Below are 15,674 nucleotides of genomic sequence, written 5' to 3'. Positions count from 1 at the left end.
TCCGAGAGTCCGGTGTTCCTTCAGTCCTGACCCTCCAATAGTGATGCGCTTCCTTAGTACTGATCCTCTGACAGTGCGATGCTCCCTTAGTACTGACCGTCCGACAGTGCAGCACTCTCTCAGTACTGACCCTCCAACAGTGCAGCACTCCTTCACTATGGACCCTCCGACAATGCGGCACTCTCTCAGTACTGACCCTCTGACAACACGGCGCTCCCTCAGTACTGACCCTCTGACAGTGCAGCGTTCTCTCAGCACTGACCCTCTGACAATGCGGCGTTCCATCAGTACTGATCCTCCGACATTGACGCATTGCCTCAGCACTGACCCTCCGACAGTGCAGCGCTTGAACAAGGAGCAGGAGACGGCAATTTAGCCTCTCGAGCTTGCTCTGCCATTCAATACATTCATGGCTGATCTTACCCTGGCCTTAACTCCACCGTCCTCATTTGTGTAGATAGTCTGGGTCACATTGAGATCAAAAAGGAGGAGGTATTGGGCGCCTTGAAAACCATTAAGGTAGATAAGTCCCCAGGGCCTGAAGGAATCTACCCCAGAATACTGAGGGAGACAAGGCAGGAAATTGCTGGGGCCTTGACAGAAATGTTTGTATCCTCACTGGCTACAAGTGATGTCCCAGAGGATTGGAGAATAGCCAATGTTGTTTAAGATGGGTAGCAAGGATAATCCAGGAAATTACAGGCCGATGAGCCTTACGTCGGTGGTAGGGAAATTATTGGAGAAGATTCTTTGAGACAGGATTGTTGCTACCACAGTGTGTCTTTAACCCGTACGTGGTGGACAAATGACTGTGAGCCGGCTTTGTTTAATCAAATAGTATTTATTCACACTCACGCAATGTTACAGTTAATCAATCACACCATCCAACACAAGTTATTTTACAGACTACTAAAGTTCATACTAGACCTTAACATAACTTTAGAGTGATTAGCAAGTACCCAGACAGATAAAGGCCTCTCTCTGTATTCGACTTCGGTAGTCCTCAATGTTCAGTCCTTGGTCTGGCCTGATGCTTTGGCTCTGGTCTTCCTTCTGTTTGGTGGTGTGATAGTCCTCTTCATGGTGGTTGGTGAAGATCACCGTTGTTGATTGGTCGGTGAAGATTGCTGTTGCGTGCTGCCACAAGGACAGGCATTCTAAGGGTTTAACCTGCATGGATTTCGTCCCCTTTTTGGGCGGTCTCTGGGACATTAGCCAATCAATTAATCAGGGTTCGATCACCCTGATCGATCAAGTCCAATCGGGGGCTGGCACATCGATTTCGGGGTGGGCACTAAGTGGCCATGCCTGCAAGTGTTGGGGGCAGGTAGTCCCTTCCAAATAAGGAGTTTAGGTGCCGCTGTGTCTAGTAAACAAGTGTGATTGACAGGATAATTCTATTGTTCCAGTGCCAGGCCATTTATTGAATACTTCCTTGTCACATTCCTCCTTCCAAAGTGTATCGCCTCACACTTTTCCGGGTTCAATTCCATCAGCCACTTTTCTGTCCATTTGACCATCCTATCTATATAATGCATCCATTTTTAAGGTTCTTATTTCCTCATTGCAACTTACTGTCCCACCTACTTTTGTGTTGTCTGCGAATTTGGCTATAGAACCTTCTATCCCTGTATCCAGATCATTTATATAGATTGTAAAAAGCTGGGGCCCAAGGAGCGAACCCTGCAGCACCCCACCAGTTACATCTTGCGATCCAGAAAAAGACCCATTTATCCAAATCTCTGTCTTCTGTCTGTCAGCCAGTCTTCTATCCAAACTAGTAAATTACCCCTAATCCCATGTGATCTCACCTTGTGAATTAACTTCTGTGTGGCACCTTATCAAATGCCTTCTGGAAGTCCAGATATACTACATCTACAGGATCCCCATTATCCACTTTGCTTGTTACATCTTCAAAGAACTGTAGCAAATTACTGAAACATGATTTGCCCTTTATAAAACCATGCTGCCTTTGATGGATAGCGTTTTGACTTCCAAATGTCCTGTAATTACTTCCTTGATAACTGATTCCAACAATTTCCCAACACAGATGTTAAACCAACTGGTCTGTAATTTCCCACATTCTGCCTCGCTCCCTTTTTGAATAAGGGCGTTACGTTAGCATTTTTACAATCCACTGGAACCTTTCCCGTGTCCAGGAAATTTTGGAATATTATAATCAATGGATCCACTATCTCTGCTGCCACTTCCTTTAATACCCTAGGATGTAGGCCACCAGCCTGTGGGACTTGTCTGTCCTCAATCCCAATAGCTTGTTGAGTACCTTTTCCCTATTGATGTTGATAGTTCAAAGTTCGTCCCTTTCTATTACCTCTGAATTACCCGTTCCTGCAGGAATGGTGCTAGTGACCTCCACCGTGAAAACGGAGGTAAAGTATTCATTTTGCATCTCTGCCATTTCTGTGTTCCCCACTATTAACTCACCAGTTTCATCTTCCAAGGGGCCAACAGTCAACTTAGCGACTCTCTTCCCTTTTATGTACCTGTGGAAGCTTTTGTTATTCTTTTTGGTATTTTGCGCTAGCTTTCTTTCGTTAGTTACCTTAGCTCTTTTTATTACTTTTTTAGCATTCTTTTGTTTATGTTTGAAAGTTTCCCAATCTTCTAGCCTGCCACTGGCCTTTGCAATATGATAGGCTGTATTCTTCCAAACTGAGACTATGTCCCCCACGCCGGTGTAAAAACAGTGGAGTTTTATTCCCGAAATTCCTATTAAATGTTGAACTAGGGGTCTAGCAGGGACCCGGAGTAAATCTTAGCTGCGGATACGGGCCCCCGCACTTCCGGTTCAGACTCCAATGGCTGTGCCGAGCTCCATGGTGGACTCAGACCGCGGAGCCACACAGAGAAAGGGGACCCCCCCCCCCCCCAATCGGCCGCGCGACCGAGCCTGAAACCACGCAAATCTAATCCCCGGCTGCCTATCAGGCTCCCCCTGGCCTCCGATCCCCCCGCCCCCTACCGGGACAGCCACGGACCGAGTCTGCAGCCACTACGCCAGCATCCCGACCGGCAATAGGTGGTTAGTTCTATGCCGTCAGGAACTTGGCCGGTCAGGAGCGGAGGATTGCTGGGCGGGCCTCTGGCTATGGGCCCCCGGCTGCGCGGCGTACTCTGCAGTCATGCTGATTTCCGGGGCCCGGAGAATCGCTGGACCGGCGCTGGGCCCGATTACTGCGTGAAAGTGGATTCTCTGCACCCGGTCCAGCCGTGATTTCGGCGCAGGGCTGCAGACAATCCAGCCCAATATACATTAGCTTTTGTCTTTATAATGTCCATGACCTTCTTGTTTAGCCATGGATGTTTTTTTTACCCGTCTTCCCATCTTTCTTCCTCACTGGGATATATTTTAGTTGTGAGGAATTGAGTATCTCCTTAAACAGCTGCCACTGCTCATCAGCTGACCTACCTTTTAGCCTTCTGGCCCAGTCTGTATGGGCCAAATCTGTCCTCATGCCTATGTCATTTCCTTTGTTTAATTCCAGAACACTAGTGTGGGACTCCATTTTCTTGCCCCCAAACTTAATTTTGAATTCTACCATACTATTTTTTTTCCCAATTAAGGGCAATTTAGGGAGGGTGAGACCCATGCAGGCTCGGAGAGAATATGCAAACCTCACACAGACAGTGACCTGGGGCTGGGATCGAACCCTGGTCCTCGGCGCCATGAGGCAGCAGGGCTAACCACTGAGCCACTGTGCCACCCTAATACATTCAATGAACTCTGCCTCCAGGCTACCCTTGCCAATTTGACTCTTCCAGCCTATGTGCACATTAAAATCCCCCATGATTTTTGCCGTACCTTTCTTACAAGCAGGATTTCCTGGTTTATACTGTTCCCCACTGTGGAACTGCTGTTTGGGGACCTATAGATGACTTCTACCAAGGACGTTTCCCCTTTACCATGTCTTATTTTACCCAGACTGATTCGACATCTTGATCTCCAGTGCCTATGTCATTTCTCATTACAGCATTGATCCCTTTCCTCACCAGCAGGGCGACACCACCTCCTTTTCCTTTCAGTCTGTCTTTCCAAAATACTGTGTACCCTTGGATATTCAACTCCTAGATCTGGTCTCCCTGTAACCATATTTCAATAATCACCATCAAATCATATCCTTTTGTTCTATTTGCGCTGTTAACTCAGTAAGTTTGTTCTGAATGCTTCTTGCATTTAGATACAAAGCTTTTAAATTTGTTCCACTGTTAAATTTCCCTACTCTTCTATAATTCCTTGGTGCATAAAATCATTTACCTGCTCTGTCCCTCACCTTTATTTTCTGGTAACCATCCACTACATTGCTAACCTGTACGCTTACCTCCTCCTTTAATTTGGGTTTTCTAATTTCCCTTACAATTGAACCCTTCATTCAGTTTAAAGCCCTATCTACAGCACTAGTTATGCAATTCGACAGGATTCTGGTCCCTGCATGATTCAGATGAAGACAGTCCCATTGGAACAGGTCCCCTCTTCCCCAGTGCTGGTGCCGATGTCCCATGAATTCAAACCCATTGCTCACACACCACTCTTTGAGCCACACATTTACCTCCTTAATATTATTGGCCCTATGCCAATTAGCTCATGGCTCAGGTAGTAATCCAAAGATTATTATCTTTTTAGTTCTGCTTTTTAATTGAGCTCCGAGCTGTTCATGCTCCTTTAGCAGAAGCTCTGTCCTTGTTCTCCCTATGCCGTTGGTACCAATGTGGACCACGACGACTCGATCTTTCCCATCCCACTCCAAGTTCCTCTGCATCCCAGGTGAGATATCCCAAACCCAAGCACAATTGTCAATGCCCCTAACTATACTATCCCCAATTCCGACTACATTTCTTTTCTTTCCCCCCACTTGAATGGCTCGCTGTTCCACAGTGCTGTGGTCAGTTTGCTCAACCTCCCTGCAGTCCTTGTTCTGTCCACACAGCAAGAATCTCAAACCTGTCAGACACGTTCAGAGGCTGAGGCTCCTCTAACCCTACCTCCTGTATCCCTCTACGTGCCTACGTGACTGCCTCCTGGAACACTGTCCAGGTATTTCTCCACCTCCCTGATGTGTGGCAGCGTCCGAAGCTCAGACTCCAGCTCATCAACTCTGAGCCGGAGTTCCTCGAGCAACCAACACATACTACTGTCGCTCTCTCTGTCTCTCTCTCTCCCTCTGTCTCTGTGTCTCTCCCTGTCTCACTCTCTCTCCCTGCATCTCTCTCTCCCTCTGTCACTGTGTCTCTCTCCCTCTGTCTCTCTCACTCTGACTCTTTCTGTCTCTCTCTCTCTCTATCTGTGTGTGTGTCTCTCTTCTCCTCTCCCTTTGCCTCTCTCCCTCTGTCACTTTCTCTCTGTCTCTGTCTTTCTCTCTCATTATATTGTTGCAAATGAAGCTCCATGGTTTTTTTTCCTCCCTCCTTGCAGATGGTACCACGGGCACCTGTCTGGGAGTGCTGCCGAGAGACTTCTGAGTGACAAGAAGACTCCATGGGTATACCTGGTGCGCGAGAGTCTCAGCCAGCCGGGCGACTTTGTCCTCTCTGTCGCAAATGATGGTGAGAAGTCACAGGATGGCAACAAGAAAGTGACGCATATCAAGATCATGTGCCAGGTACATTCCAAGGGCAGTCAGGCACTCCCAGGGACAGCTACAATACAGAGCACCCACTGAGAAAAGTGACCTGACAAAGGGAGAGCATGATAACCATCCTGTAGTCCCACCCATTTTATACCCAGTCTCAGCATCGGGCACTCTCAGAGACAGGTACAATACAGAGCTCCCTCTGAGAAAGGGGAATCTGAAAAAGGGGTCCTCGAGCACCGAGGGATGGCTACAATACAGAGCTCCCGCTAGATTACCTTGACAGTGTAACCCCACCCACTTTATACGCACACCACAACACCATCGACTTTATGCTCTAGTTAAACAATCCATATATATTTACCCCAAAAACTAGAGCCATTTTGCCAGTTTGCTTGTGGGGCGAAATTCTCCGGTATCGGCGCGATGTCCGCCGACCGGCGCCAAAAACGGCGCAAATCAGTCAGGTATCGTGCCGCCCCAAAGGTGCGGAATCCTCCGCATCTTGGGGGGCCGAGCTGTAACCCTGAGGGACTAGGCCCGCGCCGGACTGATTTCCGCCCCGCCAGCTGGCGGAAGTGCCCCGCCAGCTGGCGCGGAAATGACATTGCCGGGCGGCGCATGCGCGGGAGCGTTAGCGGCCGCTCACGGCATCCCCGCGCATGCGCTGTGGAGGGAGTCTCTTCCGCCTCCGCCATGGTGGAGACCGTGGCGAAGGCGGAAGGAAAAGAGTGCCCCCACGGTACAGGCCCGCCCGCAGATCGGTGGGCCCCGATCATGGGCCAGGCCACCATGGGGGCACCCCCCGGGGCCAGACCGCCCCGCGCCCCCCCAGGATCCCGGAGCCCGCCCGCACCGCCTTGGCCCGCCGGTAAGAGAGGTGGTTTAATCCACGTCGGCGGGACAGGCATTTTAGCAGCGGGACTTCGGCCCATCCGGGCCGGAGAATCGTGGGGGGGGGGGGGCCCGCCAACCGGCGCGGCGCGATTCCCGCCCCTGCCGAATCTCCGGTGCTGGAGAATTCGGCAACCGGCGGGAGCGGGATTCACGCCAGCCCCCGGCGATTCTCCAACCCGGCGGGGGGTCGGAGAATCTTGCCCGTGATATTTAATTCATTTTTCCGGACGGAAACTGGTCTAAAAAATGTTTTTCTCTCTCTCTGGCTCTCTTCCTCTCACTCTCTCTCTCTCTGATTCTCTGACTCTCTCGCTCTCTCCTCCTTTCTGTGTCTCCCTGTCTCTTTCTATGTGTCTCTCTATGTCTCGATGTCTATCTCTCTGTCTCTCTCTCCTTTTCACCTTCCCTCTGTCTTTCACTTCCTGTCTAACTCCCTCTGTCTTTCTCTTCCTGTCTCTCCCTCTCTCTCTGGCTCTCGATCTCTCTATCTGTGTCTCTCTCTCACACATTTCTCTCTCTCTGTTTGTTTCTGTCTTTCTCTCTCTCTTTCTCTCCCAGGATGGCAGGTATACTGTTGGAGGTCCTCAGAAGTTTGACACACTTACAGACCTTGTGGAGTACTACAAGCGATCAGTCATTGAACAAATTGACGGAACCAAAATACATCTCAAACAGGTGCGTAGGAGGGGCAGCACGGTGGCGCAGTGGTTAGCATTGCTGCCTCACGGCGCAATGGGTGGGGGGGGAGAGGGGGGGAGGGGGGGGGTGAGGGGGGTGGGTTAGAGAGACCTCCCCAGATACAGGAGTGTGAGAGAGAGGGTTAGAGAGACCTCCCCAGACACAGGAGTGTGCGAGAGAGAGAGGGTTAGAGAGACCTCCCCAGAAGATACAGGAGCGTGTGAGAGAGAAAGGGGGTTAGAGAGACCTCCCCAGATACAGGAGTGTGTGTGAGAGAGAGAGGGGTTTAGAGAGACCTCTCCAGATACAGGAGTGTGTGTGAGAGAGAGGGGGTTGGAGAGACCTCCCCAGATACAGGAGTGTGTGAGTGAGAGGGGGTGGGGGGTGGGGGGGGGGGGGGGGGGCGGTTAGAGAGACCTCCCCAGAAACAGGAGTGTGTGTGAGAGAGAGAGGGGGTTGGAGAGACCTCCCCAGATACAGGAGTGTGAGAGAGAGAGAGAGAGGGGGTTAGAGAGACCTCCCCAGATACAGGAGTGTGAGAGAGAGGGGGTTAGAGAGACCTCCCCAGATACAGGAGTGTGTGAGTGAGAGGGGGTGGGGGGTGGGGGTGGGGGGGGGCGGTTAGAGAGACCTCCCCAGAAACAGGAGTGTGTGTGAGAGAGAGAGGGGGTTAGAGAGACCTCCCCAGATACAGGAGTGTGTGTGAGAGAGAGAGGGGGTTAGAGAGACCTCCCCAGATACAGGAGTGTGAGAGAGAGGGGGTTAGAGAGACCTCCCCAGATACAGGAGTGTGTGAGAGAGAGGGGGTGGAGGGTTAAAGAGACCTCCCCAGATACAGGAGTGTGTGTGAGAGAGTGGGGGATAGAGAGACCTCCCCAGATACAGGAGTGTGTGAGAGAGAGGGGGGGGAGGGGTTAGTGAGACCTCCCCAGATACAGGAGTGTGTGTGAGAGAGTGGGGGATAGAGAGACCTCCCCAGATACAGGAGTGTGTGTGAGAGAGAGGGGGTTAGAGAGACCTCCCTGGATACCGGAATGTGTGAGAGAGAGAGGGGTTTAGAGAGACCTCTCCAGATACAGGAGTGTGCGAGAGAGAGAGAGGGTTAGAGAGACCTCCCCAGACACAGGAGTGTGCGAGAGAGAGAGGGTTAGAGAGACCTCCCCAGAAGATACAGGAGCGTGTGAGAGAGAAAGGGGGTTAGAGAGACCTCCCCAGATACAGGAGTGGGTGTGTGAGAGAGAGGGGGTTAGAGAGACTTCCCCAGATACAGGCGTGTGAGAGAGAGAGAGAGGGTTAGAGAGACCTCCCCAGACACAGGAGTGTGCGAGAGAGAGAGGGTTAGAGAGACCTCCCCAGAAGATACAGGAGCGTGTGAGAGAGAGAGGGGTTTAGAGAGACCTCTCCAGAAACAGGAGTGTGTGTGAGAGAGAGAGGGGGTTAGAGAGACCTCCCTAGATACAGGAGAGTGAGAGAGAGAGAGAGAGGGGGTTAGAGAGACCTCCCCAGATACAGGAGTGTGAGAGAGAGGGGGTTAGAGAGACCTCCCCAGATACAGGAGTGTGTGAGAGAGAGGGGGTGGAGGGTTAGAGAGACCTCCCCAGATACAGGAGTGTGTGAGAGAGAGAGGGGGGGGGGTTAGTGAGACCTCCCCAGATACAGGAGTGTGTGTGAGAGAGTGGGGGATAGAGAGACCTCCCCAGACACAGGAGTGTGTGAGAGAGAGGGGGGGGAGGGGGGGGTTAGTGAGGCCTCCCCAGATACAGGAGTGTGTGTGAGAGAGTGGGGGATAGAGAGACCTCCCCAGATACAGGAGTGTGTGTGAGAGAGAGGGGGTTAGAGAGACCTCCCCGGATACCGGAACGTGTGAGAGAGAGAGGGGTTTAGAGAGACCTCTCCAGATACAGGAGTGTGTGAGAGAGAGAGAGGGTTGGAGAGACCTCCCCAGACACAGGAGTGTGCGAGAGAGAGAGGGTTAGAGAGACCTCCCCAGAAGATACAGGAGCGTGTGAGAGAGAAAGGGGGTTAGAGAGACCTCCCCAGATACAGGAGTGTGTGTGAGAGAGAGAGGTGGTTAGAGAGACCTCCCCAGATACAGGAGTGTGTGAGAGAGAGAGAGAGGGTGAGAGCCACCTCCCCAGACACAGGAGTGTGTGTGAGAGAGGGGGGGTTAGAGAGACCTCCCCAGAAACAGGAGTGTGTGAGAGAGAGGGGTGTTAGAGAGACCTCCCCAGATACAGGAGTGTGAGAGAGAGACCGTGTTAGAGAGACCTCCCGAGATACAGGAGTGTGTGAGTGAGAGGGGGTGGGGGGGTGGGGGGGGGGGGGGCGGTTAGAGAGGCCTCCCCAGAAACAGGAGTGTGTGTGAGAGAGAGGGTTAGAGAGACCTCCCCAGAAGATACAGGAGTGTGTGAGAGAGAGAGGGGGTTGGAGAGACCTCCCCAGATACAGGAGTGTGTGAGTGAGAGGGGGTGGGGGTGGGGGCGGTTAGAGAGACCTCCCCAGAAACAGGAGTGTGTGTGAGAGAGAGGGGGTTAGAGAGACCTCCCCAGATACAGGAGTGTGTGAGTGAGAGGGGGTTGGTGGGGGGGGGGGGGGGGGGGGGGCGGTTAGAGAGACCTCCCCAGAAACAGGAGTGTGTGTGAGAGAGAGAGGGGTTTAGAGAGACCTCTCCAGATACAGGAGTGTGTGAGAGAGAGAGGGGGTTAGAGAGACCTCCCCAGATACAGGAGTGTGTGAGAGAGAGAGAGGGGGTTAGAGAGACCTCCCCAGATACAGGAGTGTGTGAGAGAGAGAGGGTTAGAGAGACCTCCCCAGATACAGGAGTGAGAGCGAGAGGGGGTTAGAGAGACCTCCCCAGATGCAGGAGTGTGTGTGAGAGAGAGAGGGGTTTAGAGAGACCTCTCCAGATACAGGAGTGTGTGAGAGAGAGAGGGGGTTAGAGAGACCTCCCCAGATACAGGAGTGTGTGAGAGAGAGAGAGGGGGTTAGAGAGACCTCTCCAGATACAGGAGTGTGTGTGAGAGAGGGAGGGTTAGAGAGACCTCCCCGGATACCGGAATGTGTGAGAGAGAGAGGGTTAGAGAGACCTCCCCAGATACAGGAGTGTGTGTGAGAGAGGGGGGGTTAGAGAGACCTCCCCGGATACCGGAATGTGTGAGAGAGAGAGGGTTAGAGAGACCTCCCCAGATACAGGAGTGTGTGTGAGAGAGGGGGGGTTAGAGAGACCTCCCCGGATACCGGAATGTGTGAGAGAGAGAGGGGGTTAGAGAGACCTCTCCAGATACAGGAGTGTGTGAGAGAGAGAGAGAGGGTTAGAGAGACCTCCCCAGAAGATACAGGAGCGTGTGAGAGAGAAAGGGGGTTAGAGAGACCTCCCCAGATACAGGAGTGTGAGAGAGAGAGAGAGGGGGTTAGAGAGACCTCCCCAGATACAGGAGTGTGTGTGTGAGAGAGAGGGGGTTAAAGAGACTTCCCCAGATACAGCAGTGTGTGTGAGAGAGAAGGGTTTAGAGAGACCTCCCCAGATACAGGAGTGTGTGTGAGAGAGAGAGGGGTTTAGAGAGACCTCTCCAGATACAGGAGTGTGTGAGAGAGAGAGGGGGTTAGAGAGACCTCCCCAGATACAGGAGTGTGAGAGAGAGAGAGAGGGTTAGAGAGACCTCCCCAGACACAGGAGTGTGCGAGAGAGAGAGGGTTGGAGAGACCTCCACAGAAGATACAGGAGCGTGTGAGAGAGAAAGGGGGTTAGAGAGACCTCCCCAGATACAGGAGTGTGAGAGAGAGAGAGGGTTAGAGAGACCTCCCCAGAAGGTACAGGAGCGTGTGAGAGAGAAAGGGGGTTAGAGAGACCTCCCCAGATACAGGAGTGTGTGTGTGAGAGAGAGGGGGTTAAAGAGACTTCACCAGATACAGCAGTGTGTGTGAGAGAGAAGGGTTTAGAGAGACCTCCCCAGATACAGGAGTGTGTGAGTGAGAGAGGGGGTTAGAGAGACCTCCCCAGATACAGGAGTGTGAGAGAGAGAGAGAGGGGTTTAGAGAGACCACCCCAGATACAGGAGTGTGTATGAGAGAGGGGTTTAGAGAGACCTCCCCAGATACAGGAGTGTGTGAGTGAGAGGGGGTGGGGGGGCGGGGCGGTTAGAGAGACCTCCCCAGAAACAGGAGTGTGTGTGAGAGAGAGAGGGGTTTAGAGAGACCTCTCCAGATACAGGAGTGTGTGAGAGAGAGAGAGGGGTTTAGAGAGACCTCTCCAGATACAGGAGTGTGTGAGAGAGAGAGGGGGTTTAGAGAGACCACCCCAGGTACAGGAGTGTGTATGAGAGAGGGGTTTAGAGAGACCTCCCCAGATACAGGAGTGTGTGAGTGAGAGGGGGTGGGGGGGGCGGGGCGGGGCGGTTAGAGAGACCTCCCCAGAAACAGGAGTGTGTGTGAGAGAGAGGGGGTTAGAGAGACCTCCCCGGATACCGGAATGTGTGAGAGAGAGAGAGAGGGGGTTAGAGAGACTTCCCCAGATACAGCAGTGTGTGTGAGAGAGGGGGGGTTTAGAGAGACCTCCCCAGATACAGGAGTGTGTGTGAGAGAGAGAGGGGTTTAGAGAGACCTCTCCAGATACAGGAGTGTGTGAGAGAGAGAGGGGGTTAGAGAGACCTCCCCAGATACAGGAGTGTGAGAGAGAGAGAGAGGGTTAGAGAGACCTCCCCAGACACAGGAGTGTGCGAGAGAGAGAGAGTTGGAGAGACCTCCCCAGAAGATACAGGAGCGTGTGAGAGAGAAAGGGGGTTAGAGAGACCTCCCCAGATACAGGAGTGTGTGTGTGAGAGAGAGGGGTTTAGAGAGACCTCTCCAGATACAGGAGTGTGTGAGAGAGAGAGGGGGTTAGAGAGACCTCCCCAGATACAGGAGTGTGTGAGAGAGAGAGAGGGGGTTAGAGAGACCTCCCCAGATACAGGAGTGTGTGAGAGAGAGAGGGTTAGAGAGACCTCCCCAGATACAGGAGTGAGAGCGAGAGGGGGTTAGAGAGACCTCCCCAGATACAGGAGTGTGTGTGAGAGAGAGAGGGGTTTAGAGAGACGTCTCCAGATACAGGAGTGTGTGAGAGAGAGAGGGGGTTAGAGAGATCTCCCCAGATACAGGAGTGTGTGAGAGAGAGAGAGGGGGTTAGAGAGACCTCTCCGGATACAGGAGTGTGTGTGAGAGAGGGAGGGTTAGAGAGACCTCCCCGGATACCGGAATGTGTGAGAGAGAGAGGGTTAGAGAGACCTCCCCAGATACAGGAGTGTGTGTGAGAGAGGGGGGGTTAGAGAGAACTCCCCGGATACCGGAATGTGTGAGAGAGAGAGGGTTAGAGAGACCTCCCCAGATACAGGAGTGTGTGTGAGAGAGGGGGGGTTAGAGAGACCTCCCCGGATACCGGAATGTGTGAGAGAGAGAGGGGGTTAGAGAGACCTCTCCAGATACAGGAGTGTGTGAGAGAGAGAGAGAGGGTTAGAGAGACCTCCCCAGACACAGGAGTGTGCGAGAGAGAGAGGGTTAGAGAGACCTCCCCAGAAGATACAGGAGCGTGTGAGAGAGAAAGGGGGTTAGAGAGACGTCCCCAGATACAGGAGTGTGAGAGAGAGAGTGGGGGATAGAGAGACCTCCCCAGACACAGGAGTGTGCGAGAGAGAGAGGGTTAGAGAGACATCCCCAGAAGATACAGGAGCGTGTGAGAGAGAAAGGGGGTTAGAGAGACCTGCCCAGATACAGGAGTGGGTGTGTGAGAGAGAGGGGGTTAGAGACACCTCCCCAGATACAGGCGTGTGAGAGAGAGAGAGGGTTAGAGAGACCTCCCCAGAAGATACAGGAGCGTGTGAGAGAGAGAGGGGTTTAGAGAGACCTCTCCAGATACAGGAGTGTGTGAGAGAGAGAGGGGTTTAGAGAGACCTCCCCAGATACAGGAGTGTGTGAGAGAGAGAGAGGGTTAGAGAGACCTCCCCAGAAGATACAGGAGCGTGTGAGAGAGAAAGGGGGTTAGAGAGACCTCCCCAGATACAGGAGTGTGAGAGAGAGAGAGGGTTAGAGAGACCTCCCCAGAAACAGGATTGTGTGTGAGAGAGAGAGGGGTTTAGAGAGACCTCTCCAGATACAGGAGACTGTGAGAGAGAAAGGGGGTTAGAGAGACCTCCCCAGATACAGGAGTGTGTGTGAGAGAGAGAGGGGTTTAGAGAGACCACCCCAGATACAGGAGTGTGTGTGAGAGAGAGGGGGATAGAGAGACCTCCCCAGATACAGGAGTGTGTGAGAGAGAGGCGGGGGGGGGGGTTAGTGAGACCTCCCCAGATACAGGAGTGTGTGTGAGAGAGTGGGGGATAGAGAGACCTCCCCAGATACAGGAGTGTGTGAGAGAGGGGGGGGGGGGGGTTAGTGAGACCTCCCCAGATACAGGAGTGTGTGTGAGAGAGAGGGGGTTAGAGAGACCTCCCCGGATACCGGAATGTGTGAGAGAGAGAGGGGTATAGAGAGACCTCTCCAGATACAGGAGTGTGTGAGAGAGAGAGAGGGTTAGAGAGACCTCCCCAGACACAGGAGTGTGCGAGAGAGAGAGAGGGTTAGAGAGACCTCCCCAGACACAGGAGTGTGCGAGAGAGAGAGGGTTAGAGAGACCTCCCCAGAAGATACAGGAGCGTGTGAGAGAGAAAGGGGGTTAGAGAGACGTCCCCAGATACAGGAGTGTGAGAGAGAGAGTGGGGGATAGAGAGACCTCCCCAGACACAGGAGTGTGCGAGAGAGAGAGGGTTAGAGAGACATCCCCAGAAGATACAGGAGCGTGTGAGAGAGAAAGGGGGTTAGAGAGACCTCCCCAGATACAGGAGTGGGTGTGTGAGAGAGAGGGTGTTAGAGACACCTCCCCAGATACAGGCGTGTGAGAGAGAGAGAGAGGGTTAGAGAGACCTCCCCAGAAGATACAGGAGCGTGTGAGAGAGAGAGGGGTTTAGAGAGACCTCTCCAGATACAGGAGTGTGTGAGAGAGAGAGGGGTTTAGAGAGACCTCCCCAGATACAGGAGTGTGTGAGAGAGAGAGAGGGTTAGAGAGACCTCCCCAGAAGATACAGGAGCGTGTGAGAGAGAAAGGGGGTTAGAGAGACCTCCCCAGATACAGGAGTGTGAGAGAGAGAGAGGGTTAGAGAGACCTCCCCAGAAACAGGATTGTGTGTGAGAGAGAGAGGGGTTTAGAGAGACCTCTCCAGATACAGGAGACTGTGAGAGAGAAAGGGGGTTAGAGAGACCTCCCCAGATACAGGAGTGTGTGTGAGAGAGAGAGGGGTTTAGAGAGACCACCCCAGATACAGGAGTGTGTGTGAGAGAGAGGGGGATAGAGAGACCTCCCCAGATACAGGAGTGTGTGAGAGAGAGGCGGGGGGGGGGGGTTAGTGAGGCCTCGCCAGATACAGGAGTGTGTGTGAGAGAGTGGGGGATAGAGAGACCTCCCCAGATACAGGAGTGTGTGAGAGAGGGGGGGGGGGGGGGGGGGGGGTTAGTGAGACCTCCCCAGATACAGGAGTGTGTGTGAGAGAGAGGGGGTTAGAGAGACCTCCCCGGATACCGGAATGTGTGAGAGAGAGAGGGGTATAGAGAGACCTCTCCAGATACAGGAGTGTGTGAGAGAGAGAGAGGGTTAGAGAGACCTCCCCAGACACAGGAGTGTGCGAGAGAGAGAGAGGGTTAGAGAGACCTCCCCAGACACAGGAGTGTGCGAGAGAGAGAGGGTTAGAGAGACCTCCCCAGAAGATACCGGAGCGTGTCAGAGAGAAAGGGGGTTAGAGAAACCTCCCCAGATACAGGAGTGGGTGTGTGAGAGAGAGGGGGTTAGAGAGACTTCCCCAGATACAGGAGTGTGTGTGAGAGAGAGGGGTTTCGAGAGACCTCCCCAGATACAGGAGTGTGTGAGTGAGAGGGGGTTGGGGGGGGGGGCGGTTAGAGAGACCTCCCCAGAAACAGGAGTGTGTGTGAGAGAGAGAGGGGGTTAGAGAGACCTCCCCAGATACAGGCGTGTGAGAGAGAGAGAGAGGGTTAGAGAGACCTCCCCAGATACAGGAGTGTGAGAGAGAGAGAGAGGGGGTTAGAGAGACCTCCCCAGACACAGGAGTGTGAGAGAGAGAGAGAGGGTTAGGGAGACCTCCCCAGAAGATACAGGAGCGTGTGAGAGAGAAAGGGGGTTAGAGAGACCTCCCCAGATACAGGAGTGTGTGTGAGAGAGAGAGGTGGTTAGAGAGACCTCCCCAGATACAGGAGTGTGTGAGAGAGAGAGAGAGGGTTAGAGCCACCTCCCCAGAAACAGGAGTGTGTGTGAGAGAGGGGGGGTTAGAGAGACCTCCCCAGAAACAGGAGTGTGTGAGAGAGAGGGGTGTTAGAGAGACCTCCCCAGATACAGGAGTGTGAGAGAGAGACCGTGTTAGAGAGACCTCCCGAGATACAGGAGTGTGTGAGTGAGAGGGGGTGGGGGGGTGGGGGGGGGGGGGCGGTTAGAGAGGC

General features: G+C 53.1%; 1 protein-coding gene across 3 annotated transcripts in view; it reads left to right on the top strand.

Moving 5' to 3' along the window:
- The window catches only part of LOC140392919 (tyrosine-protein phosphatase non-receptor type 6-like), a 157,726-nt gene that overhangs the window by 79,717 nt on the left and 62,335 nt on the right, over positions 1 to 15,674 (top strand). For all 3 annotated transcript variants that reach the window (XM_072478695.1, XM_072478696.1, XM_072478697.1), the window contains exons 4-5: positions 5,432 to 5,618; positions 7,044 to 7,160. In XM_072478695.1, coding sequence (XP_072334796.1) covers positions 5,432 to 5,618; positions 7,044 to 7,160 — 304 coding nt within the window. The remainder of the gene's footprint in view (positions 1 to 5,431; positions 5,619 to 7,043; positions 7,161 to 15,674) is intronic.

Source organism: Scyliorhinus torazame, chromosome 16 (genome assembly GCF_047496885.1).
Source record: "Scyliorhinus torazame isolate Kashiwa2021f chromosome 16, sScyTor2.1, whole genome shotgun sequence".
NCBI classification, from domain to species: domain Eukaryota; kingdom Metazoa; phylum Chordata; class Chondrichthyes; order Carcharhiniformes; family Scyliorhinidae; genus Scyliorhinus; species Scyliorhinus torazame.
Note: the sequence above shows the minus strand (reverse complement) of the source record. Positions and strands in the feature narration are given on the sequence as shown.